Genomic DNA, 25,175 nt, shown 5'->3' on the forward strand with positions numbered 1-25,175 from the left:
GCTTCTGGAGTTGGGCATACATTGGTCCGGTGGCCGACTTGGTGGCAGATGCGGCAGAAATGCGTGGTTCGTTGGTATGGTTTGCATCGTACTTCACCACTGTAGAATCGCACGTAGAAGGGTACAGCCTTGCCAGTGAATTTGATCACTACCGCATCGGTTTGTGCGAGCATACGGGCATGTAAGATTTTACTGCCAGGTGCCTAGAGCCCGTTAAGGAGGACTTCTGTGGGAGTTCCTGCGGGAATGCCGCGAATGACCCCTTTGACGGAGCTGTCGAGTGCGGCCACGTATGCCGTCAGTGCAAATTCTCGATCGCCCAGGTGAATTATAGTGATGTGACGGATGCTCATAGCTAGCTCTTCGTTTGGTGTGCTAGCAACAGCGGTGTTTTGTGCAGGGTCAATTCTTACAGTAAGGTTCTGTACGTGCTCAGTAGTGGGGTGCTGACATGCCAGCTTGATGCCTTCAGCAACCTGTGGCGTGGTCGAGGTGGCAAGGTTGAGTCCCTCTCGGAGACGGATGATTACCTTGAGGTCGTTTCGAGCCAGCGGTGGGAGTCGGGGTTGTGGAGGACCCGATGGGTGTCGGGGTTGGAAGGGTGGATTGGTGGGAGTCGATGTTTTCTTCCGACCGTACTTAACAGTGAGCCAGTCTCCGCCGGCAGGTTCATCAGGAATTGGGATTTGTGCGTGCTCGAGATTCATCTCGGTGCCATCAGTGGTGGCCATTGTTGCGCCCAACTGGGTCAGGATCTTCGGCTAGACCGTACCCGTCTTTCGGCTTAGCTTGGCGGGCGCCTCTTGCGAAGCTCAGAGTCCGGTAATTCGTAGAGCAAGCGACTCACAGTATAGCTTTGGGTGTCCGCGTGTTCCGCTCGACGGAAGGAGTCGATTGAGGCTGGTTGTGGCGGCGTTCACGTCAATTATCCATGGTCTAGTGATGTAAAGGCGCAACCCATGTGCGGTGCAACCATGCGCAGCCTCTTCTTCTTCCTCAGCTACGGGGAGGCACTAGCAACTGATTTTTATTTTCCCCGCTGCTTCATTTATATACCCTCAGGCATGCAAACATTCAGGGATGAGTCACATTAAATCACATTTCTAGCTAACACCACTTCTAAAAGCCATATACCAACTAGTCCGTTAGCAGGAGTTACTAGTGTTCGGCGTATTGGGTGCTAATTAAACATTAATATATCGGCGTTTTCTCTATGACTACAGGCCTTATATCAAGCGCGCTCTCATGGCAGAAGCAATTGTGTCAGCGAATACACACGCATGAAGGTCAAGAACCATTGTTCCTGTGCCCTGCAGTGTGCATGTTATTTTCTTGTTTAGCAAATATTCCGAAACGTTTGTTTTCATTTCTGCCCGTGCAGGACTGTAGGAAGCGCCTGCTAATCACGATATAGCAAGATGACTATATGGTGTGGCCCCACGGTGCTTCATGCATGCGTTGTGCATTTTTGTCTCACGTACTATCGAGGAGTAAAATGTGCGATTCAATTAGAACCTTTCCAAAAAGCACTCATGATCCAAAGCTTCGTGTGCTTTTACAAGCCTACAATTTACGCCACTGTCCCATGGCAACTATAGATGCCACGTAATTATTTTGGTGAACACCGTTGAGGGTTTGGGTGGAATTTAAGATATATGCATGCTGGAACACAGAACATGCGTTCTGATCTGTTGCTGTGCGCAAAAGGAGAGCCTGTTTTTAACTGGACATGGCTGCGCTTGCTTTATGCTATGCCAACTGAACACTTGGCGAAGATTTAGCGATCCTATACATCACCCTGGTATGTAGCCTATTAGGTTGGCCTACCTTTTTAAAACTTAGATAACCAAAATACCAATAGTTGATATAAAGTTTGTATACAGGGATACGATGCCACAGAAACGCTCGCCTGAGGCACCTTATCCCTGTTTACAAACTTTACAACACAGTGTGATATTCCATCTGTCAGCCGATTTCTTAATAGTTGATATAGACCTTCTGCCGCGCCCCCAGCAGGACCGTTCTGTCTTCAGCGGAACAAGTGCACCGACTACTGATATAGCCGTCACAACGAATACACACGTGGTCTAACAGGATGTCGACAAGGGCCTCAAACTAGACTTTTCGTCGCCTGCTCGAAGTGGTCCCTCGTCGGTCCGCGTCGTCGTTTGCTTTTGCTCTTAGGTCGTCGGCAGTGCCCTAGTCAAGGGAATTAGTTGTCGTTCGGCAGGCAGGAACTGCTAGTCTCGCAAATTCTCAGCGCAGGCTACTCAAGGAATAAGGTAATGCGCACCAGTCGGAAGCGACCCAAGCCCTTCTCGCAGCAAGCAACACAGTTCACCGCATGCTTAGGCACCCTTAAAGGAATGGTTTCACATACTTAAGCCCTTAGTCGCACACTACACAGCAATTTGACTATTCATGTCGCCTTTGCCCCCATGTACTGAGGCATTTTTGGGGATATTTGTTACGATTGCCTATAACACGTCTACACAAACTGCCACTCAGTTTCCGCCATTCTTTGTACGCACAAGGGCCGTAGAGCACACTAGACTCCTTGCTTCCCACCTACCACACCTTTCCTAATGCCTACAACGGTGTCTGATGCGACGAGATACGTTGAAGGTTATCGCAAGCTAGCTCGCTCCCTTATAGCCGCAGCTTTTTGTCGCAGGAAGCGGTGACTTCACAATAACCTGTAGACGTAACTTCTTCCAGCTTACTTCCTTGTGTGGTTGAGTACACCACGTCACAGCCTTGGCCATACTTCCCAACGACTTCTGCGCTAAGAATGTCTATACCACTGGTAGGCCACACCTCCCCTGTCAGCTACGTAGCTCGCGAAACAGTCACACCACCGAAGCACCGCAGTAGCGACCCTCTCCATTTCACCCGAGTTAAGCCCTACTGTGACAGTCATTCTACGTACCCCATGAGTCATCAGGAAGGCTCAGCGTATCTCCCGAGGCCCATGCAACGAAGACGCGCGTCTGGCCTGTTGCTGGGCGCGTTATGAGAGTTAGTGTTTACCTCCGTGAGTTCAGTGCCATGTGACATCAATAAATCGCTTGACAGGTAGGAGTTATATTCGAGCGGGTGAATTAATTCGAGATAAGTCGTTTAGCACTGGGGGGGGGGGGAGGTCGAAAGCATTATATACGGACATTAATTATGCCGATACGTTGCCGCGGTCCTTACGCAACTACACATGACTTAAGACATGAATTTGGAGAAAACGTGGAGCACATACGAGTTGACTGTCGTAAAAATTTTGAGTTTCCGACTATATGAGTCCCACAAACATCGAATTCACACTTGTTCTATCTAAGCTATAAATACACAGCTTAGAAGGTTTTACCGCAGCCCTGGGGATAGTGGTAGTTGCCCGAATTCGTATCTGACGTAATGTTACGCAGGTAATCTATTAACTTCGCGCAATGCCCACTGTGTATACAGAAGTAATTACGATGTATTTCCTAGATGATGTAGTTGCCAGTATAAAAAATACAGACGAAAACATGAAGGACCGGTCAGCTGTGTGGCGAAACAGTGTCATGGGTGAGGCCTTCGTGTACATATAATCTAGCTTCCAGCCAACCGCCAATAAATCCAGGAGCGGTTTTTCTTTGCTCTGGGCGTAGCTGTTTGACATATTTCAGAAGTCTTCCACGAGACGTGAAAATATTCAGGCGCACACAGCCAGAAAAAACAAACAAAAACTGGTGATAGGCAAACGCGTGCTAAATGGTAAGCTCATTATGGTAAACGAAAAAAAAAAACGTACGCCACCTAAGGATGACAAGTAAACTGTTTTTATCTTTCTGTGCACGTATACGTTATTTTGCGTCATGTACACTGTGTTAAAAAATGTGATCTTCTTGGCGACTGTCGCGTAGCCTTCGCGGCGGCAAAATGTTTTCCTAATGAACAGTGATTTGCTAACCATTTTAGAAATTGTACACTGCACAAAGCCCTAGTAGGTCATTTGGAACTTAAATACTGGCGCGAGATAGTCAGGCACCTGTGGCCGCTAGTCCTTGAACGAGAATGACAAAGTGCGCAGTGGTACACGCAGTTTCAGAGTGTGAACCAGTACTAAAAGCACACCGTTTTGCGAAGGCCTGGATTGTTCACTTCGTGACTTTTTTCTGATGGAGGTTCTGGGTACATAGATCGTCGGAGCCTACCCTCTGCACAAGTCTGGCGAGTGGTTGGCAGACACTAAGCCTTTACACGCACGTACCAGCCGTCACCTTCATGGACTCCAAGCACGGCATGGTCTGCTAGCTGAGCGTGCGACGACAGTGTATCCACCACCTTCCATGGTTACCACTGAAGAACAGTCCATCATCAATTCCGGACGCCGGATTCAATTCATGGCGGTGATTTGAAGACGCGACCGATTTTCGTCACCACTTCGGGCGTCTCGCCATTTTCAACGACTGGAACCAAGGGTGCGAGCTCCACAGTGTAGATTTTGCTCTCGAGGATTCAACGACGACGTGGTTCGAGAAACATTATGAGACGTTGATATCGTGAGATAAATTTCGCCGGTAGTTTCTCAATGCCTATTCAAGTGCTCACTGAAAAGAATAAGCCGAATCGGCGCTTCAGGCGAGGGTTCAAAGCCTGAACGAGAGTTCTGCAACTTGTGTGTAAGACATGGCTCAGCTCTTCAGACTCAGTTGTGGACGCATCTGCGACTGAAGAGAAGAAAGTGTGTCACCTAATGTGAGGTGTCAAGCAAGGCGTTTTTGTTGGCTTCATTTGTAACCCGCCGACAACATTCACGGAATTTCTCGTCGAAGCCACAACCATTAAAAAATTGCTTCAGCAGCATGCCAGATAATACATCAACGTCATGGTTCCAAGTAACCTCGCTCCCGTTGCTCTCGGCAACGTCATCAGCACACTAGGCGAGGATATCAAGGCTGTTATAAAAAAAAAATTCAGAAGTTGCGGGCAGCCAAGCCACCCGTATTGCAACTTTCCATGGCTGAAATGGTTCGCGCTGAAATCAGGCAGGCTGTCCTAGTTCCTGAACGGTACGAGACGCCACAGCAGCGTCCTGCATTGTACAATACCTCTGCCTTCGCACACCCCACCGAACAAATGGAAGTAGGCTTCATGCATCGCAGCGCGCCGTCCTCTGCTGAAACACGACTGACGAAAAGTGACGTTCGGCGAACACCGGACCACAGATATTTTTGTTATCACTGTGGCGGTGCCGAAATTATTTACAGAGCGGGTTCCTAGCGTCAAGTAGGTATCCTTGAGTTCTCTCCAAAAGCACCTCTTTCGCGACTCGTAGAGATGGAGAACTCCGCGAACAGTCGTAGTTCGTTCGAGTATTGGCGGCATGAACACTGTTCGTTGTCACCTGGTCGATGCCTGTGCTAAAGCGCAGCCTTCTCTAGTGGCGCTCCGAGGCACCGCTCGCTCAGCCCTGTGGACAGGGAAAACAGAGGCCAGCGAACTCAGCAGGTGAGGTCATTGATATGAAGTGCACTGAAGAGCCTTCATTAGGACAACGACGAGAGCAAAGTAATCTGGAGACACAGTCAAGTACCGCAAGAGAAGTGGTAATGTTTGATATTCCAGTAACCGTAGACGAAGAAGAAATAGCACCATTAACCGACACTGGAGCACCTTGGCTAGGAGCACCGACTTAGCTTGTAAGCTAAAGAAAGAAATCTACCAAGTGGATTGGGGTTACAGATTCATAACGAAAAAGGCCACCTTTTAAATCCCCTGGGCAGATGTACTGCACGAATGAATATTCGCGGCTTTACGTACGTCGGAGATTTTTTTATCCTGCCTAGATGTTTTAGACTAGATTCTTGGTATGAATTTGTTGCTGGCTAATGGAGTCACCATTAATTTCTGCGAGTTGCTGGTAGCGTTTTCCATAGTGCACGCCATGGAAAGTAGTAATTAGGACAGGCATGACAATGCCTTGCGCATCGTCGACAACAAAAACACGTTACCGCCAAGAAGTAGCTCATTAGTCCTTGTAACCAGGGGTGTACTCAACGAATATGGGGACATTGCCGAGGCAAATACTTGGCTTCTGATCCATCTTGAATTCTCGAGGCATTCCTCAGCTGCCGAGGAAGTGATCGATAGTTCTGTTGGCGAATTTCAACAACGACTTTCAGCGCGTCCTTCAATCACAGGTAGAGCGTACCTCAACGAATTTGCTGACTTCTTCGACATCGATATATCACAAGTGATATCACCGGGCATGACAACTGCTACCAGCCTGAGCAGCCGCCTTCTTATTCATGCATGCTTGTCGGTGCTACCGAAGCAGCGGCTGTTAGGACACGTGAGCGAAGTCTTTGATTGCTTCTTCACAGAATCCGGTGCAGCGGTACTCCGTTTCGAAACTCCGTATTTTCACGAAGGAGGCAGCACGCGGAGTTCGTCAGTATCCATACCACATGTCGCCAGTGGAACGCAAGGTGATTGAAAGCGAAAATAAAGAAATAGTGAATAAACACGTGATTCACCTTTCGGCTATTCCGTGGGCGTCTTCCGTCATTCTAATAACAAAGGACATCTGCGTCGACTGCAGACGGCTTAACAAAGTCACCAAATGCAATGTTGCCCTCCTGTCACGGATTGACGGTGGAATGGACTATCTACTTCACTGCCAATTCTTAACCTCGTTAGACCATACGTGAGGGTACAGGTACCTTAAAGTCTGCGAGCGTGAACACGAGCACACTGCATTCGTGACTCCTGACGGGCTATGCGAATTTAGAGTCTTCCCATTCGGCCTCTGTGCCGCCCCGACTCACGGAACTGAAGTGGCAGACGTGCCTGGTCTACCTCAACGATGTCACTTTGTTTTAAGCACGTTTGAGCAACAGATGGTGTGGCTGAAGAGTGTTCCCACTGCTATCAGGAAGAAAAATCTAACGATCAAGCTAGAAATATGACGATTTGGTTTTCAGGGCCTCAAGTTTATCGGTCACGGGATTAGGCCCAGGGCATTCGGTGACACCATAAGGAATTGGCTGCCACCGCTCAGTTCCAACTACCTCAAGACAAGATGGCTGTTCAGCAATTTTTCAGCCTTGGTTTCTGCTGCCGTCATGTTCTTTTTTTGGAATTCTCAAAATTATTGAACTTCTATCGCGAATAACACGCCATGACGTTTCTTCGTGTGGAAGAAATAGCAAGAACAAGCGTTTAGAGAGTTACGCAAAGGGGTTGAAGCAGCTCCGGTGCTCGCGAAGTTTGGCAATGCTCCTCAATCTGAAATTCATAGACGCCAGCATTGTCTGGCTCGAAGCCATTCTTGTTCAATAGTGAGATGGTACGGAACGCGAAATTGCGTTCCGCGAGCTGTTGAACTCGACCATAAGAAGGAGTGTTTAGTAATCATTTGGGTCATCAGTAAGTTTCAATTCTTCTGTATGGCCAGCCACTTGAAATGGCTAGCGACCACCATTTGCTTTTTTGGCTTGCTAATCTCAGGAATCCTTCAGACCGCCTCGCTCGTAAGAGCCTCCGCCTTTAGGAGTACGAAATTATCGTCGTCGATTGATCTGGATAAAAACATAGCAAAGCTCATTGCCTGGCATGTCCTTTGACTTTGTTGACATCCTTAGACTTTTAACAAAATTTGCTGTTTCTTGATGCGGTTGAATCGTACCGGATGGCTGACCTATAAAATGCCTGACCTATAAACAGAACTTATTCCTATTATTTGGTATCTTCTAGCGGCCGACGAAGTTATTCCACGCTGGCTGCCATGAGAACTGACATCGTATTGCCTGCGGAGCAACCTACTCTGCAAGCGAAACTGAAACGAGTGAAGAAACGTTCCTTACTGTCGTCCTTACAGAAATGCGTGAGGAAGTTTTGTAGGCAGGTCACAACGACCCTTGTGCCGGGCAATTACGTTTCTTCACAACAATAGCGCATACACGACAGAAATATTACTCCGAGCACCAATTTTCTTGTGTTATGCCCTACATGAAAGCTTGTCATGACTGTCAGCTGCGTAAAATACCAAACACCAAGTCCGCCGGTCTGCTCCAACCTCTGGACCCACCGACGCCTGCGATGCTCTGCCAGTTGAGCTACCGCGGTGCCGTTTCCGCATCCACTTTCTTGAGTATACCAAGAATTAAAGTGCATCCCACAACCTTCGCCTAATGCAAAGGTTGTGGGATCGTTCCCTACCTGCAGGAACTTGTTTCTTCATCCACATCAGGTAGTCCACTTATCATGCCTTCAGGTAGCATGTGTGGGTTTATTGACCAGCTGCCTTCACCCAAAAAAGATCACGTTAGCGTGGCGCCGGCGTCAGAAAGGATGTTCCTCTTCCACCGCCAAGGTTTCTGAGTGGTGGTGGTGGCGGACACTCCCAGGTTTCTACTATGAAACATAAGTACCCAAGAAAGTGGACGGGGAAATGGCACCGCGGTAACTGAATTAGTAGAGCATCGCGCACGTAATGCAATGGTTGTGGGATCGTTCCCTGCCTGCGGGAACTTTTTTCTTCATCCACTTCTGGTAGTCCACTTCTCATGCCTTCATCTAGCATGTGTGGGTTTATCGACCGGTTGCTTCACCCAAAAAGATCACTTTCTCGTGACGCCTGCGTCAGAAAGGATGTTTTCCATCCACCGCCAAGGTTTGTGAGTGGTGGCGGTGGCGGACACTCCCAGGGTTCTACTAGGAAACACAAGTACCCAAGAAAGTGGATGCGGAAACGGCATCGCGGTATCTGGATTGGTAGAGCATCGCACACATAATGCAATGGTTGGGGGATCGTTCCCTGCCTGCGGGAAGTTGTTTCTTCATTCACTTCAGGTAGTCCACTTCTCATGCCTTTAGGTAGCATGTGTGGGCTTATTGACCGGTTGGCTTCACCCAAAAAGATCACGTTCCCATAACGCCTGCGTCAGAAAGCAGGTTCTCCATCCACCGCCAAGGTTTCTGAGTGGTGGCGGTGGCGGACACTCCCTGGTTCTACTAGGAAACATAAGTACCCAAGAAAGTGGACGGGGGAATGGCGCTGTGGTATCTGAATTGGTAGAGCATCGCACACGTAATGCAATGGTTGTGGGATCGTTCCCTGCCTGCGGGAACTTTTTTCTTCATCCACTTCAGGTAGTCCACTTTTCATGCCTTCAGGTAGCATGTGTGGGTTTATTGACCGGTTGCCTTCACCCAAAAAGATCACGTTCTCGTGACGCCTGCGTCAGAAAGGATGTTTTCCATCCACCGCCAAGGTTTGTGAGTGGTGGCGGTGGCGGACACTGCCAGGTTCTACTAGGAAACATAAGTACCCAAGAAAGTTGACGGGGAAATGGTGTCGCGGTATCTGAATTGGTAGAGCATCGCACACATAATGCAATGGTTGGGGGATCGTTCCCTCCCTGCGGGAAGTTGTTTCTTCATTCACTTCAGGTGGTCCACTTCTCATGCCTTCAGGTAGCATGTGTGGGTTTATTGATTCACTTCAGGTAGTCCACTTCTCATGCCTTCAGGTAGCATGTGTGGGTTTATTGACCGGTTGCCTTCACCCAAAAAGATCACGTTCTCGTGACGCCTGCGTCAGAAAGGATGTTTTCCATCCACCGCCAAGGTTTGTGAGTGGTGGCGGTGGCGGACACTCCCAGGGTTCTACTAGGAAACACAAGTACCCAAGAAAGTGGATGCGGAAACGGCATCGCGGTATCTGGATTGGTAGAGCATCGCACACGTAATGCAATGGTTGTGGGATCGTTCCCTGCCTGCGGGAACTTTTTTCTTCATCCACTTCAGGTAGTCCACTTCTCATGCCTTCAGGTAGCATGTGTGGGTTTATTGACCGGTTGCCTTCACCCAAAAGGATCACGTTCTCGTGACGCCTGCGTCAGAAAGGATGTTTTCCATCCACCGCCAAGGTTTGTGAGTGGTGGCGGTGGCGGACACTCCCAGGTTCTACTAGGAAACATAAGTACCCAAGAAAGTGGACGGGGAAATGGCGTCGCGGTATCTGAATTGGTAGAGCATCGCACACATAATGCAATGGTTGGGGGATCGTTCCCTACCTGCGGGAAGTTGTTTCTTCATTCACTTCAGGTAGTCCACTTCTCATGCCTTCAGGTAGCATGTGTGGATTTATTGACCGGTTGCCTTCACCCAAAAAGATCACGTTCTCGTGACGCCTGCGTCAGAAAAGATGTTCTCCATCCACCACCAAGGTTTGTGTGTGGTGGCAGTGGCAGACACTGCCAGGGTTCTACTAGGAAACATAAATACCCAAGAAAGTGGATGCGGAAATGGCACCGCGGTATCTGAATTGGTAGAGCATCGCACACGTACTGCGAAGGTTGTCGGATCGTTCCCCACATGCGGCAGGTAATTTTTTCACCCGCTTTCATTCCCATAAATTTATCATTTTTATTTTATTTATTAGGCACAACTAACTTTCCTATGTTGTCCTTGGTGACAGTGGTCTTTGGCCTCTTATGATATGAGTTTATCGTTCATGTCTCTTTGAAATACTCAGGCTCTTGAAGGCATTTATTTGCTGCAGTGATAGTTTTATGTAGCGCTTGTTTTTCGACTGCCTAATTTCATCAAGGATGGAGCCGTTAAACAACACATGCGTAACGGTATAAAAGAGGGGACTATGCATATACGCCGGTCTTCCATGTGTGGATCCACTCGAGCTGCATCAACGCCAGCGCAGATCGGTTGCAGAAGAATATGGACGCCTCCACTAGGTACATTATTTCGCCGTCGCCGACGCACGCGTCCTGCAATTTGGTTGCGCCATAACACGTCGCGCTTCTATCGCAATCTTTGAATAGTCTTTTACAACTATACGCCACTGACTACCACGAAAATTCGAGATAGCGCCAAATAAACATAATCGCTTAGAAATGTGCAGTTTCTTTCATAAAGCGACGCATTGAAATACATAACGTTGCGCTCGAGCTACTCGGACGGCGTTTCGACGATACGTGGGGTCGACGCGTTGGCGCATGTCCCTAGGAACCCGAGAAACTGCTCCGCTGCAGCGAGAATATGCATCAACATAACTTGCCTATATGCAGCGTGTATAGGCATTTCAGGCGAAAGGCTAAAGGCCAACTACCTGGCGAAGCCCACAATCCTATGGACATGGACCTCCCTCTCTCCCCCCGGCCCCTCCCCTTTCTTGAAAAGGCAAACAAAATTAGTTCCTTCATTCATAGACGTTTGAAATAGCACAGCAGCAACACAAAAATCAGCGCTATTTTTAAGCCTGGCACAGATAAATTAGGCTATTCGCGGCGCTGTCCTAGGGAGGACCACCGCCAGTGGCCCTCAGGCGTCACATAGAAGCTGCAAGAGGTGAGACCATGTCGTGTCAATTTTGCATGCAAACAGCTCACAATGCATACCAGCACAGGAAAGCTTAGCCCAGCACTCCCTCCGCCGTTCGCCAGTGGACTGCAGTGGGATGGCGTGTGCACTTGGGCTTTGTCGTTTTTGCAGCCAAACGCACTTCGCGCTCGTCGTGACATTCTAAGGCGCTACGCGCAAAAGACAAGAGCGCCGCCATTGATAACGCGACAGCACCATGGTGGGATGACAGCGTCAACTGAGTGAACGAGCTCTTATTGTCCACATGATTTTTATAGCGAATATGAGTGCCAACAGGGAAGTGAATACTACTCAGGTACTTGTTTTAATCTCTTCGTGCAATTTACTCATCGTTTTCACAAGACTCTAAACGGGGAAAACGGGTTTTTGACATTACAAAAACGTTCCAGCGACGTTGCTCTTCGTGAACGCTGGTTACGCTCAAGCGCTTGGATGCCACGAACATTCACAAAGAACACTGCGTCGTGGCAGCATAAACGGAAAGCGCGTGGACGCGGCGATTGCCTTCACCTGCACGCGCATTCCTCCTCCATTAATCGCTTCTTTCGCAGCTTCAAAAGTGATCTCACAGGTTTCACAGAGGGTTCATTTGTTCTTACCCGTAAAAATAAGTTTCGGTGCAGAAAGTCTGCAAGGTTTGCAAAAACTATATGTTCGGGTAATGTTCAGCTGGGTTCAGCACGGGGACGGTAATTCGTAGGTGAATGTTTGTTGCCGTTGGTGCTGCAGAATTTCTCATATTTGATGTGCAAACGTAGGAGCCAATTCGTGAACTGATGGCTCACCAGCAACGTCCGCTCATGTGATAGACTGCACAGGTTCAGTAATCAAGGACCTTCTGGTGTATCTATCACTTTCAGGTGCTTATTACTCCCAATGAAACTGCGAAATGTAACACCAGTGAATCGGTGGTCGACTGCGAGGGTACCACGGCCCCCTCCCACCTTGAATTTACGCCACAAATAGCAGCAGTCAAAGCAGGTGCGGAAATATTCCAGTCTGCGAATGACGAGTGCTATCAAAGCGAAGGATACAATCCCGCATTGGACCTGAAGACCGTCTTTTTCGATAGGTTGGACTTCCAGACGAAGCGCTCCCACAAACCCATGGTTGTAAGTACAGGTTTTCTAACACACAACCAAGAATATTCGTAGAGGCAGTTGAGATTTGTACACGTATTTTCCCCCCTATTTGGTTTCACGACGACAAAGTGCGTTAGCGCGCTTTGGAGAACTAGGAGAAGGATTTAGCTGAGAGCCATCTTTGAATTTCGTTTTCAAATGCACGTAACATGTAGAAATCCCCTTTTGGAGCAGTCGCTCCAGCGATTTGAACAATATTTATGGTGTTTGAGAGAGGAAGCAAAATTATAGTGACTAAAACATCTATATATAGCTTCATATGTTCTTAATGTTGCCAATAACTGGTGTCTTTCAAAACAATCGAAGTGTGTTGAAGTGTACATTTCTCTCAGTCTAGGCAGAAAACAGATCGCTGCTCTGTAAACAGCGCCTGTTCATCACAAGTGAACACATTTTATATTAGCTTACAGTTCACGTGAAACAGGTACTAGGCTTATGAACATTTTGCGAAAGTCCAACCTACATATTAGCGTTATAAGTTCGGTGGGTAACGTTATAAACTTGTGGGCTTTAGATTTGTGAAGCGGACGGTCGACAAGTGGCGGGGCAGTTATGTTATTTCGCGGGCTTTATTTCAGGTTTGGATATAACTTTAGTGTAGCATGTAGAAGTAAATAGAACGCTCGATCGGAAAATTTTCAAGTTGCTCAACAACTTTCTCATAAACACGTTTGCTCTTTATTGTAGTTTCGAACCGCGCTTATGCAATGTTGCAGCAATTCCTTTTTAATATTTATAGCACTTACTCGAGACAAGTAAGGGAAATTGCTGAACAGCAAAATGAAAAAAAAGAAAGATACTATAATACGTAACAGTAGAAATCAAGCGGCGTTCCAACCAGTGCAACAAAGTTAATCATGAACACGTGGTCACTATCGCTAAGTGTAGACATAAACAACATTAGGCAGACAGCGAGCACCTCCGCCTAACTCTTTCGCTACCGCGCCCAGAGAAAGCGATCTACTTGATCGATCGACAGTTCTTTCAAAGCGTTGTTAAACATTTCTATTGGAATTATTCTATACCAACAGCGCTATACACCGTCAGAAATGAGGACTGAACTTGAACTGTTTCTCAGATCTGGCAATCTTTCGGCCTATTGGGGAAAACAAAGCTTCCGTTGAACGTTTCGCCGAACCTATCGTGTAGCGCTCACATACTCAATGAAACGACGCAAAATTTGCGGTTTGGTCGATTTAGCAGCGTCATTTTTATACGAGAGCAGCAGCGAATATACACAAGCGTTTCTCGGGTTGTCAGTTTTCCTATCAGGCACATAGCCTGTTTATCAATGTTTCAAACAAAGGTATACGCTCACGAATGCCTGTCATCTTGATGATTGTGTTCGACTAATATCAATGAAACATTATTTTTCCGTCTTTGGGTTGCTTTCATACATCCGTGCTTCATCAGCATGTGTACAAGTATTACGCGAAATCCTTTCCTTCCTTCCGGCTTTCCACTCGCACAGAAGCACGCAGTTGATCCCAGACCGACCTTCGGCCGTAGCTTGGCTAGTACTCTGATCTCTTGCATTTTGAATAGCTCCTGTGTGTACCCTTGTGCATTACTGTGCATATGGTGCAATACTCGATATTACTGTAGCATTACTTTACAGGAACCTAACAAAGCATGAGGAGGCTCCAGGGCTACTTGAATGCACACTAGACCACCTTGCTTGCACAGAAAAGCTGATCGAACACAACATCCAAGTATGACGACGCTATTGCATGCTTCCCAAACCTGACAACCATTGTTTCGCTAGCGTAAAAAGTGCCGCATATAAGGAACTAGGTGTCTGCTGCAATGAGTAGAAGCAAATGCTCTCTGAAGAATACAGAGAGAGAGAGAGTACAAAAAAGGCAGGAAGGTTAACCAGTAGTTCCAATTGGCTACCTTGCAGGGGGGGAAGAGTTAATGGGGATCAAAAGAGAGAGTGGAAGGGGAAGATAGAGAGAAGGACAGACGAGCACGAACAACCCCCCCCCCTACCTCTATAGACCGGCAGGGGGCTGGGTGCCTAATATTTACTCCAACACACTTTGATAATTTTTTGGTGTATGGGACCTCATTCGCAGCAGTCAGGAACTAGGAAACAAGCGCACAATTTGTATATTTTATTTTTCACTCGGTGATCCGTGTCTCTTGCGGTGCTTTCTTGAATTTTCCCATACGAAATTTGAATAACTGTCCGAGCAGTTATTACTGTTTTACGTGCATTGTAAATGCTAATGATCAAGCTATAATTTTAAGTATCGCGGCATACGTTGCGACTATTGTGTCTTGAAATCAAACGTTAAAACAAACGCACCAAATACGAGCGCAATGCTAACGGTAACCAAATAGCTAAATAGTTCCAGAGGGCAATTGTCCGGGGAATGAAGGTTCATTTGAATATGTCAATCCTTGTCATTTGTCAAACACCTTCTTAATGGTTGCTAAGAAATCAAGTAAGTCAACATAAACTAAACATTGCTCTCACAAATATTAGCCAGTATGGGCGTAATGCTTGTTTATGTGGACCATGAGTTGACGATTTATTTACTTATTTATCTATTTATTGAAGATAGCTTACAGGCCCCTTGACAGGGCATATAGTAAGTGGGGTAATAAAAGTGTAAGGTAAGTCATCAGTGTACTAATATATGGCTCAAATTTGCAATTCAACACAAAGAAATGGAGAGGAAACGACGATAATGTGATATGACGGCAAATATAAGGTATGGCAGGAAAAAAGATAACATCAAAAAATATTCGTTGGCATTATACATATGGCAAAACTGCACACAAGAACAATAAGGTATACAAATCACAATGACAGCAGGAACAACAAGAGAAACTACAACCAAAGGTAAACAACCAAATATGCGGATTCTAAGCGCAGGAACAGTTGGCAGTGTTTGAAATACGCACCACGATAGGGCATAATAAAAACGCAGGACATAATCGCGTGCACAGTAAAAATATTTATCAATAGAAAAAATGCAGTCCGGCGCAAAGTGGGATACTGAAAAAAAAAACAGCAACAGAAAAACACGTGCAGTTGTACAAAAAATGAGGGATATCATTGTTATTAGAGCTATAAAAATAAATAAATAAATACATGCGTTGGACACAGGACATGGCACAGGAAGTAAAACAAAATTGGAAAAACTAGTAAGTTTTCATTCCGAAAAGAAAGAGTGCAGCATTTGAGGGAAACTATCTTGGTCTGGTGTGGATGCGATGTTGGCTGGAAGACCACTCCACAAACGTATGGCGCGAGGAAGAGCAGATGAGGTGAAGGCGTGAGTTGACCCTTATAATCGCGCGAAACTTAAGTGATTATGCAACCGACGTGATTAAATGGAAGGAGCGTCAAGATGAAGGGGGAATGGTCTGTTGCTGTATGCGCATTTGGGAAAAAGGCAGAAACGGCAATGTCGCGAACAGCACTAAGGCATTCAAGTGAAAGATTGAGCTTACTTTGTGTTTTGCTTTTACGGTTGTCATAATTGCGTGAAATGAAGCGGGCGGCCCTATTCTGAACCGCTTCAAGCATGTTAACTAAATAATTGTGGTAGGGGGACCAGGTAGATGCGGCGAATTGAGGCTGTGGGTGAACGAAGGTCTGATAAGCTAGTTGACGAACGTAAGTGGGATAGTTAAGTAAATTGCGACGTAAATATCCTAAAGATTTGGAACCTTTTGTGCATATGGTGGTAATACCGTGAGACAGGAAGAGGCTGGGTGTGAACTGAATACCAAGGTACTTTTGAGGTGGTGCCTGCGACCATTGGTAACTGTTAATGGTGTAGCACTAGTTGGAAATGTTTTCCTTGCGTGTGAAGGAGATTATTTTCCACTTTTCTGTATTCAGCGACATGAGCGTTTTTTACATCAGTTGTTAATGCGGTAAAGGTCGTTTTGCAGCGTTAAGTGGCCTTCGGCCCAGGTTATTGGACAATATACGATGCAATCGTGAGCGAAGATTCGCATGCAGGAAGAAGTGTTTGCTGGCAAGTCGTTCATGTAGATTAAGAACAATACGAGGCCGAGGACGCATCCCTGTGGCACGCTCGAAGTTACGCGAGAAAGGGAGTATTGTAAATGGCTAATTACAGTGCGGCGGAGTGAAAGGAAGTTACGGAGCCAATATAAGGCAAGCGCGTCTAATCGAAGGGCAGATAATTCAGAAATCAGACGGCAATGGGTGATAGCATCAAATGCTTTTGAGAAATCAAGAAAAATACAGTCTGGAGGTCTGGTTCATGTTGAAATGTAGTTCTGTACCTAATTCTAGTAATGGCTTTTGCAAGGGAAACCTTTCCTGAATTCATGTTGGTAATTCGTGTCCAACGTAGCAAACATTACGGTGTTTGACTTAAGATAGAAACAATTGACGATACAGTGTGATATTTTTAGCGACTCAATATACGATGTTATCCTCGGCATTACAGTGTGTCCACCACTGTGTTCGAGAGCCGTCGTGAGAACTAGGTATTATGAATTACCCAGAATGCGTAACTCGCCTCAACCACGAGAAAAAAAAAAGATAAAATAAAACTTCGCTGTTTCTTAAACAAATTACTTTGTGCAGATATATCATGTATAGTGCACACCTATGTGGGAAGAGAGCGTACATTTATTATGTATTGAACTGAATCTCACCCAATTTCTCTCTTGGAAAAAAAATATTTGCTGCTTTTATCACAATGAACTATGGTTCCCTTTGCATCCTGTATTACATGGAAATATTTGTTCTATATTAGAAAGCTTTTCGCTGATGTATTTGTTACAAGTTGTTAGACTGTCCTTCGTTTGCTGGTACCAACGAATCTGTTGTCCATAGGTGGCTACATTGTGCACTTCTCTCAAACCGATCTGATAGGCAGCTTTACCCACGACTTTCATTTATTTCACGGATATAAATGATTGTATCATATTGTACTTTAAATAAACCAGGATTGCCTTCGCCTTACAGGTGATGTACGAAACAAGGGGCTTCACCGGAACTATTCAAGAACCATTCCTTCTTGATGACGCCTTGGGAAACAACACAATCGTTACCATTAGCCGCCAATCCACTGGAAATTACTCACTCACGGCGTGGCTTCTGGATCCTACAGGAAAGAAGTGTCAGAATTGTCAGGAAGTTGAGAGCGGCCGCGAAAAATCACTTACCATACCAAGCCCAGCAATGGTATGGCTCTCCTCTTACGAACCATTATTGACATAATATGCAGGTTACTTTCGTTCGATTATATTTATTTCTCAGCTGCCGCCTCTCATGACGTACCAATCATGGCGGTAGCCTAGACGTAGTGCCCATTGGACAATTGAATTAACAAAGCCATTTTGTAAGGAAAAGGAGGGCTCTGGCCCGCTGTTAAAGAATAGGTGGGAAAGGAATTCATGTTCCTCGATTGTTTACTGAGGCGCATATTCATTTCAGTACTTGGTCACCTGCTTTATGCAGACTGGTATTACTAGGTGTATATTCAGTTCCGTCACTCTAGCACTGGTTGACCCTTCATACACTACTCGAACAAGCCACTTTCTCTGCCATATGTCGAGACGGCTTAATGTCTTTCAAGGTTAGTTTACGTTCACTTGCCTGGAATTATAATGGCTCCATGCAGTAAGTGTTGATTGTGGAGCTTCAATTTAAAAAAAAAAGCTGCGTGAATTGAAATACAGTACTCGAATTCAGCTCTGCATGACTCCTGACAGTGCGTGCACTAGTAACAGGTGTTCACAGTCGCAGCTTTTCTGGTTTGGTGACTTTTGACAAGTATGTATAGTGTGCATGCAGCGGTGGCCATACCTTTCTTAAAAAAAACATTGTCCGTGCGACTAAGCCTGCCCTTGCCGTCAAACAAGTGGACTGAGGTACCTTCTGCTTTAAATTTGGTGCGATGCACTGCATCGGTGCTTTGCTAGGAGAGCCTTCAGCCCATTCCTTTAGGTGGATATTTTGGTAGGCAGGGTATGGCGGGGAAATGGTGCGTGCCGTGCTGTACGTATTATCAAGCCCGCCCACTTGCGCGCTAACTGCGAGAGTGTGTGCGCCTTCCCCATCCGTGCCGGTGTGCGCCGGTGTACACAGAATTTCAACATTTGAATGTCCTGTATTCGTTTTAGCCATTTGCTAGTGCCCTTGGTGACAGCAAACTCTGTCGTAATCTCCGGTAATTCGACCACCACGTCCTACGAGTGAGCACCGATCTGATAATAATTTCGCGAACTCTGCTATGCAATGGGTCACATGTGAATTAAAATGGTGCTGACTGCTTCCGATATGGCGACAGTTCTGCGTGTAAACTCGCACCCCCGGGAAGCTGGCGTGTGTGATGGCCACTGTGTTGGGTACAGATGTGCTAAACAAGGTCATGCTATTTCGTTTCTGATTGTAGCGTCCGTTCAGACGTCAACGGTGTGGTACGGCATTCTTAGTTCCAATCTCTTTTCAAATATATTTCGAGATTCTGTGTTTCTCCTGGCCATACAGTGTTCTTGCCTCCGTTTGCCCAGTGGTGCTTTCCATGGCGGCGCTGTGGTGAATTCTGAGGGCCCCGGCTTTGCGTGGACTTTATTACCCCATGCCATAATCTGTTCTCCCAAAGTCATCTTTTCTATGCAGTATAACTTTTGTATTTGTGCTTCATTGATTATGTCTCGAATGTGTGGTATGATTAGCAGCTTGAACAGGTCCTCGTTCCTTGCATGCTTCGTTAGCCCAGTTATCGCACGAAGGGTCGCGTTTTGCAACATTTGGATATCGCCAAGGTCTCCTTTAGAGAAGCCGTACATGGATGCTCCGTAAAGAATCCTTCCAATCCTTACTGTTTCGGAAGGGTTTAGCATGCTTTCTGATGCCCTCCTTCATACTTGCTTGATATTTGTGGAACCATATGCAACAATGGTCTCCGTTTGTGCTTAATGTGCGGATCCCTTGCTAGGAGCTTTTGCAGCTAGGAATTGATGCCCCGAATAACCAAATTTGTCCATTAGTCGACGTTATGTCGCTTTGGGCGATGTGTAACCGGATGTTTGCTTACATTAGTCACTTTCTTTCTGTTTACGTTCATCAATTTTGTCTTCTGTGGTGACAGTTGCAGTCCGAGGTTATTTAGAGCATCGGTATGGCTGAGCATCGCTCCTTGCAGTTGGATTTGCATGACGTGCACTTCCGAATAATATGTCGCTTCCATCCATACCGTGATTTCGTTGGCATAACTATAAAACCGGCTACTGTGTCTCGCTTAAAACTTTGCACCACCCATGTCATGGCCAGCTTGAATAGTATATGCCCGAGGACATATAGCCCTAGGGTACCCCACTATCCGCTTAGTAAGACTTCGTACTCCATCCCGATGCCTTTCCATACAGCTGGATTTGTATGCTTTAGAGAAATCTGTGGATCCAATTGTATTTTATTTGGCTTGAGTACCTGGCTGCTAATTGCTATGGGGTGACCGCTTGTTTCGCGTTGCCGATTGCTTTACGCATATCTACTGCTAGAATGCCGAGGTGCCTGTTTGCCAGACTCACGGTTGGTCACTTTGCGTAGCAATCATAGGCAGTCATGTGCGCGCATGTTCGGCTGGAAACCAGCCTGCGTAAGGTGCAAACCCAGCTATACGTGTTTGATATACTGCTGTTTTCTCGTGCTTAGCATTTGCAGATGCTAAGACTTGCATTTGCAATTTTCAGATACACGGTGTTATAGCTATGGGACGTAGACTAGTTGACTGCTTGTGGTCTTTCCGAAGCGTCGGTATAGGGTATATGAAAGATCTGGCACTAGTTTGGATTCCCAAGTTTCATTGGCAGTTAAAAACTCTTCTTGAGCGTCACTGCGGAAGCGGAATCACTGTCCCTCAAAATCAACTGAGGAATCATTAAAAAATTGTCAATAAGCAGATAGTTACTCTCTTACCTATATTAAATGCCACAAAATACCTCTAAATCGAAACAACTCGGCTGGCTCATTCACTGAATCCTCTGCACTCCTTCACACGTTGCTCATCTTCAATACGAACGCTGTTGAAAAATTTTTTCTCATCCATTCTTTTCTTTTCTGACGACATCTGCAGTGACACTAAAGATTCTCTCACTGTGTTCATTGGAGGAAAAGGCAGCGCTGTAGCCTACAAGTACCTCGCTCACAAGATCGTATTTAGTAATTGTGGTTTTCCTCGCACGCCGGTCATCTATGAAGCGCATGATCTTATTGTAGCCGCGACTGGAAAAATGCACTTCGGTTAGTGCAAGTCAAAAACTGAAAAACCACCCACAGCTTATTGCTTCGCGTGGGCGTCCGAAGTATCCGTCATGGTCAATCGTCATAACCGTCGTTTCAATTCGTCGGCTAATATCTGCTAGACAGTTAGCCATGTAGATGTAAACGTCTAATTGCGATGGACAGTAGGCGACTCTCTTTACTTGAAGAGGTGCCCCATCTGTAGCCTAATGAATGTGAAGGTTGATTTTGCTTCTATTACCGTTAAACCGACACAAGTGGTGATTTGAACTGATATATTTTATGTTTGTAATAAGCATACAAACATAAACTTGCCATTGTCAATGCCCTCGGGTTTGTGTTCATGGCCTCCTGTAGCTTCACACAGCCTGAATGTGTTGGCGACCTGCCTCGAACTACATTTCTTTTCGGATTGCACACCTGCGGCGGTTTTACTTGTGTATTACATATCCCGCGCTACATCTGGCTGGTACCATGAGTGCAAGTATAAATGCTAAGCCACAACAACACCAAACTCCCCGACAACGTAGGTGGTCATTCCTGAGTGTTCCACAATTTTCAATAATCGCATGAGGCCCATAGCATCCTTCCTTTCCTGTAGCTGGGTAATTCGAAGACGCCGACAGTAATAGCATAGGAAATCAAAACACCTATTGAAAAATAAGCACAAATTCGGTATTTAACTTTACAATTAATCACATTGCGGCACATTTAGCGATTTGCGAATTGTAGCCGTTGAGACTGCAAGGCGTATCCACTTGAAATAGATGTCGCGGACGACACCTGTTTATCGATATTTCCCAAAGCGTGGGAAGAAATACATAGCTCTTCCAGATACTTTTGCGATTCAATGAGCACCGTAGCCTTTTGTTACAAATGAAGTGGGGAACAGGGAATTTTCATGGCGGGTTTTGTAGCACACATCATCAATCTGGTGTGAATCAGGAAATTCAGTTGAAGTGGAATTGGCTTGCACAATGACCAGCTACGATTCACAAAAGGCCATATGTGTCATAAAGTAATTATTGTGTAGTTGATTAGTGAATTACTGTGTTCTGTTGAATATATGTTTTCATTTCTCATGCAAGTAATGTCCGCCTATCCAGTAATGCATCTCAATGGCTGTAATTATCTTATCTGTACTGGGTGATTTTCAACACCTAATGAAACGACGTATTATCTGGAAATAAAGATTCCCTTTCTTTAAGAGAGATGTATCACTATGCTTTGCTTTCTCAAGTTTCTGTGCTCATCATAGGTCGTTGCATAACGGTAATAAGAAAGATAGGCTTTTCAAAAATATATTTAGGCACTGTATTTGTAAGGCGTTTCCTTTCCAGTTATTAATAATGATAAATTCTCTGCTTTTGCGAGCCAAAACAACGATCTGATGTTATGTGGAGTGAGGCGCTTCTAAATATTCTTGAACTCCTAGGGTTTCTTAACGTACGCCAAGTCTAAGTCCACGAGCGCTTTTTTTGCGTTTTGCCCCGTTTGAATTTCGTCAACTGAGGCTGTTGTGGAAACCGCGACCTTCAGTTCGCTTTTTGACCCTCGCATAGTGTGTGTCTTTTAATGTAAGACTGTTTCCGATCACGTGCTTTTTACCATTCCTATTCTCACACCCGATTTGTATCTGAATATATTATCTTCAGCTATTGGTAAACTGGGGCGCTATGACTTAAAACTATTCCAAAGTTTTCTATTCCAATACTGCAATCAGCCCTCCCCGATAGGTCAAAAGCTTTTTTTGACCACCCCCACCTCAACTTTCGGTCACGCGACGTCACGAAAACCGCGATAGCTTCCCATCTGATATGACCTGTGCACACTGATTATGCACGCGATTTCACCGAAAAATTGAAAAATTTTATTTTTCATTCGACGCCTTTTTAGCATTACCTCTCGGTCACTGGTCAAACGTTTTCGGGTGGCGCCCACTTCCCCTGCCTGTCACGCGACATCACAAAATCGCAAAAACGCACCGCGTAAAATGATGTGCATGCGTTCAAGATGCATTAATATGCTGAACAAAACTCACTTTTATTCTGAATAGCCGCAGGCCACCCCGTTCCGAAAGGAATAAAAAATGGCTGCTGCCGATCGCTCAGGCACTGCCTTCTCGCCCCTGCCGGAGAGCATGTGTTTATTTTCGTGCAATAAAACTATTTCCGTGGCCGTGTAAGTTTTTCTACAACTTTCGGCACGTTTACTACCTCGTTTTGCCAAATTTTCTTTGCTGATGATCCGTTTTAGCGCCATTCTTAAGCTTCCGTTGCATGCCACCGCGAATTTCAACCAGCGACCACAAATAAGTAAGAGAAAGTGGACCAATCGCAGATGCCGACACCACCCTCTTTGTCCGGTTATCAGTATCCATTGCAGTGGCTAGGCCCCATCGAACCCCTCTCCAGTTGAGCGTGCTCCTCACCGCTCCTCAGCCAATTAGGTAAGACAAGACGTTCAGTGTAGGCAATGCTATTCGTTTTACAGCAGACAAAAGTGACCTGCTGTTAACGAGCAGAACGTTTGAGAGAGCAGAAGCTTGATGTGGGCGAGTTGGTTTTGCATACTTGAAGGAAAGAGCGCTACGAAGACGCGGACTAAAAGAAGAACATGTACGACGAACAAAGCGCTTTCTTCAAGAACGTTTGATTGGTCTGTTCAGACAACCCTGCAGGTGATCGCCCGATGCTTACGTGAGCGGTTACGCAAGTTTGACGTCAGGAGATTGGAATAAAACCATATTGGAATAGATTCACGTTATAGGGCCCCTGCTTTCTTTCTTCACACTGTTTTGCCATAAATCTTTTCATGGCATGGCCCAGCTAAAGCTTTCAGGTCATAAGTTGCGTCAGTATTTTTTAAAGTCAACCTCTAAAACCATTAGTGTACACAATATGCATCAACGTTGTGTTTTAAAGAAATTTGTTAGCGGAAGCGAAACTGCGACAAAAACGACTAGTTATGTTTTGGTCCCAAAACTTATTATTCCTTTACTGTAAGCGTTTAACGTTCGTTTTTAAGGTGGCATGTGAATATCACAATGCAGGTAATCGAACAAACTACGAAAATTTGACATTTTGACAGTGTCAGCCCCGACTGCAGAAAGTAAGTTCCCGGTGTCAGTCATAGCGCCGCTTTACGTGTTCTGACACAATATGGCGGCGCAGCCTAACATGTCACCACGCCTTTACGGAGAAGCGCAGTATCGAGCGTCCCTATCGCGACAGATGTCGCCTGCTCTGATCACGCAGCTACAAGCAGCAGCATAAGCCATCGGCAAAATCCAAGAGAAACTTGCTGATAGCGCTGCGGATGTGTATGCGCGAAAGAAGCGATTAGAGGAACAGGTGTCTTGACTACGCAGCGTAAGGTGCCGCAGAACGTGGATGTATGCGGCTTGGAAAACGGCAAGCTGAATAACAGGGCACTAAAGCTTTTCCGAGCAATGTAACCACAAGTGACAATCTTGACGCTGTATTTTCTTTCGCTGCATCGCCTGAAGTCGTAGAATATGACGGTGAAATTGTCTGAAGCCTACTACCATGATGTCACTAGAATTGTTATCCCAAATTACGAAAACTCACGTTCATGACGGTGCGCAACATGAACAAAATGTCTCTTGTGAATATTTGTATTGCTGGGGAGCGGCGTGAACTAAACCGACACGTCCACTTTCAGCACTAAATGTGATGTGCGTTTGTGTCGCCTTGACACGAGAGCCCCAAAACTGGTGGCATTGTGCTGACCTACTGGTCCTACAGTTTCTCCTCTGCTACATTGTGAAGCTTCTCCATCGCTTCATTGAGTGGGTGGTAGTGCTGGTTAGCTGGAATTAGTTTTTTGGCTGAGAAAGAGGATGAACTCTGCATGTTGCTATCACTCGAAGTAGCAACAATTCCAGTCTTGAGCATCTTCTCCTGCTCGTATACAGCACTTTCTTACATCCAGTGCATCATTGCACCCGACACTGCAGCGCTGGAATCCAAACAAGGATTCAATTAGGTCACTTGACATTTTTATTGTTAACACAAACTCGACCTTTCTGACAAGAAGCAGATGTCGAATGTACTCGACATTCGCCTTCGTTATCACTAGTGCATGGTAGGTTCCTTTTGTGGGAAAGTTCGCAGGTTTGCTCTACTTTCTGAGTTCATGCACGTAAGCAAGAAATTCGAATTCAAGCCATGTCAGTCTCTTATCATAAACTGATTTGAATTGGCGTGCGTCAGGACCATTTCAATGAATGTGCTTTTCACAGTTGCTCACACTCATGAGAGTAAACCACTTCGCTATGACTTTCATGAATGTATTGTTGGCCCTCCTGTTGCAAAGTCGGCATCACAAGTACGGTGAGCCTCCTTCTTCAGGTAGCCTAACGCTGCTCTTACTGGAGCGCTGAAGAA

The 25,175-nt window shown here is 45.9% G+C and overlaps 1 protein-coding gene across 1 annotated transcript in view; it reads left to right on the forward strand.

Annotated features, from left to right (window-relative positions):
• LOC135907508 (calcium-activated chloride channel regulator 1-like) overlaps nucleotides 1-25,175 on the forward strand; it is a 177,139-nt gene that overhangs the window by 101,540 nt on the left and 50,424 nt on the right. Inside the window, exons 10-11 of the mRNA XM_070520903.1 lie at nucleotides 12,240-12,491; nucleotides 17,485-17,703. Of these exons, the coding sequence (XP_070377004.1) occupies nucleotides 12,240-12,491; nucleotides 17,485-17,703 (471 nt within the window). The remainder of the gene's footprint in view (nucleotides 1-12,239; nucleotides 12,492-17,484; nucleotides 17,704-25,175) is intronic.

This window comes from Dermacentor albipictus, chromosome 6, assembly GCF_038994185.2.
Source record: "Dermacentor albipictus isolate Rhodes 1998 colony chromosome 6, USDA_Dalb.pri_finalv2, whole genome shotgun sequence".
In the NCBI taxonomy this organism is placed as follows: domain Eukaryota; kingdom Metazoa; phylum Arthropoda; class Arachnida; order Ixodida; family Ixodidae; genus Dermacentor; species Dermacentor albipictus.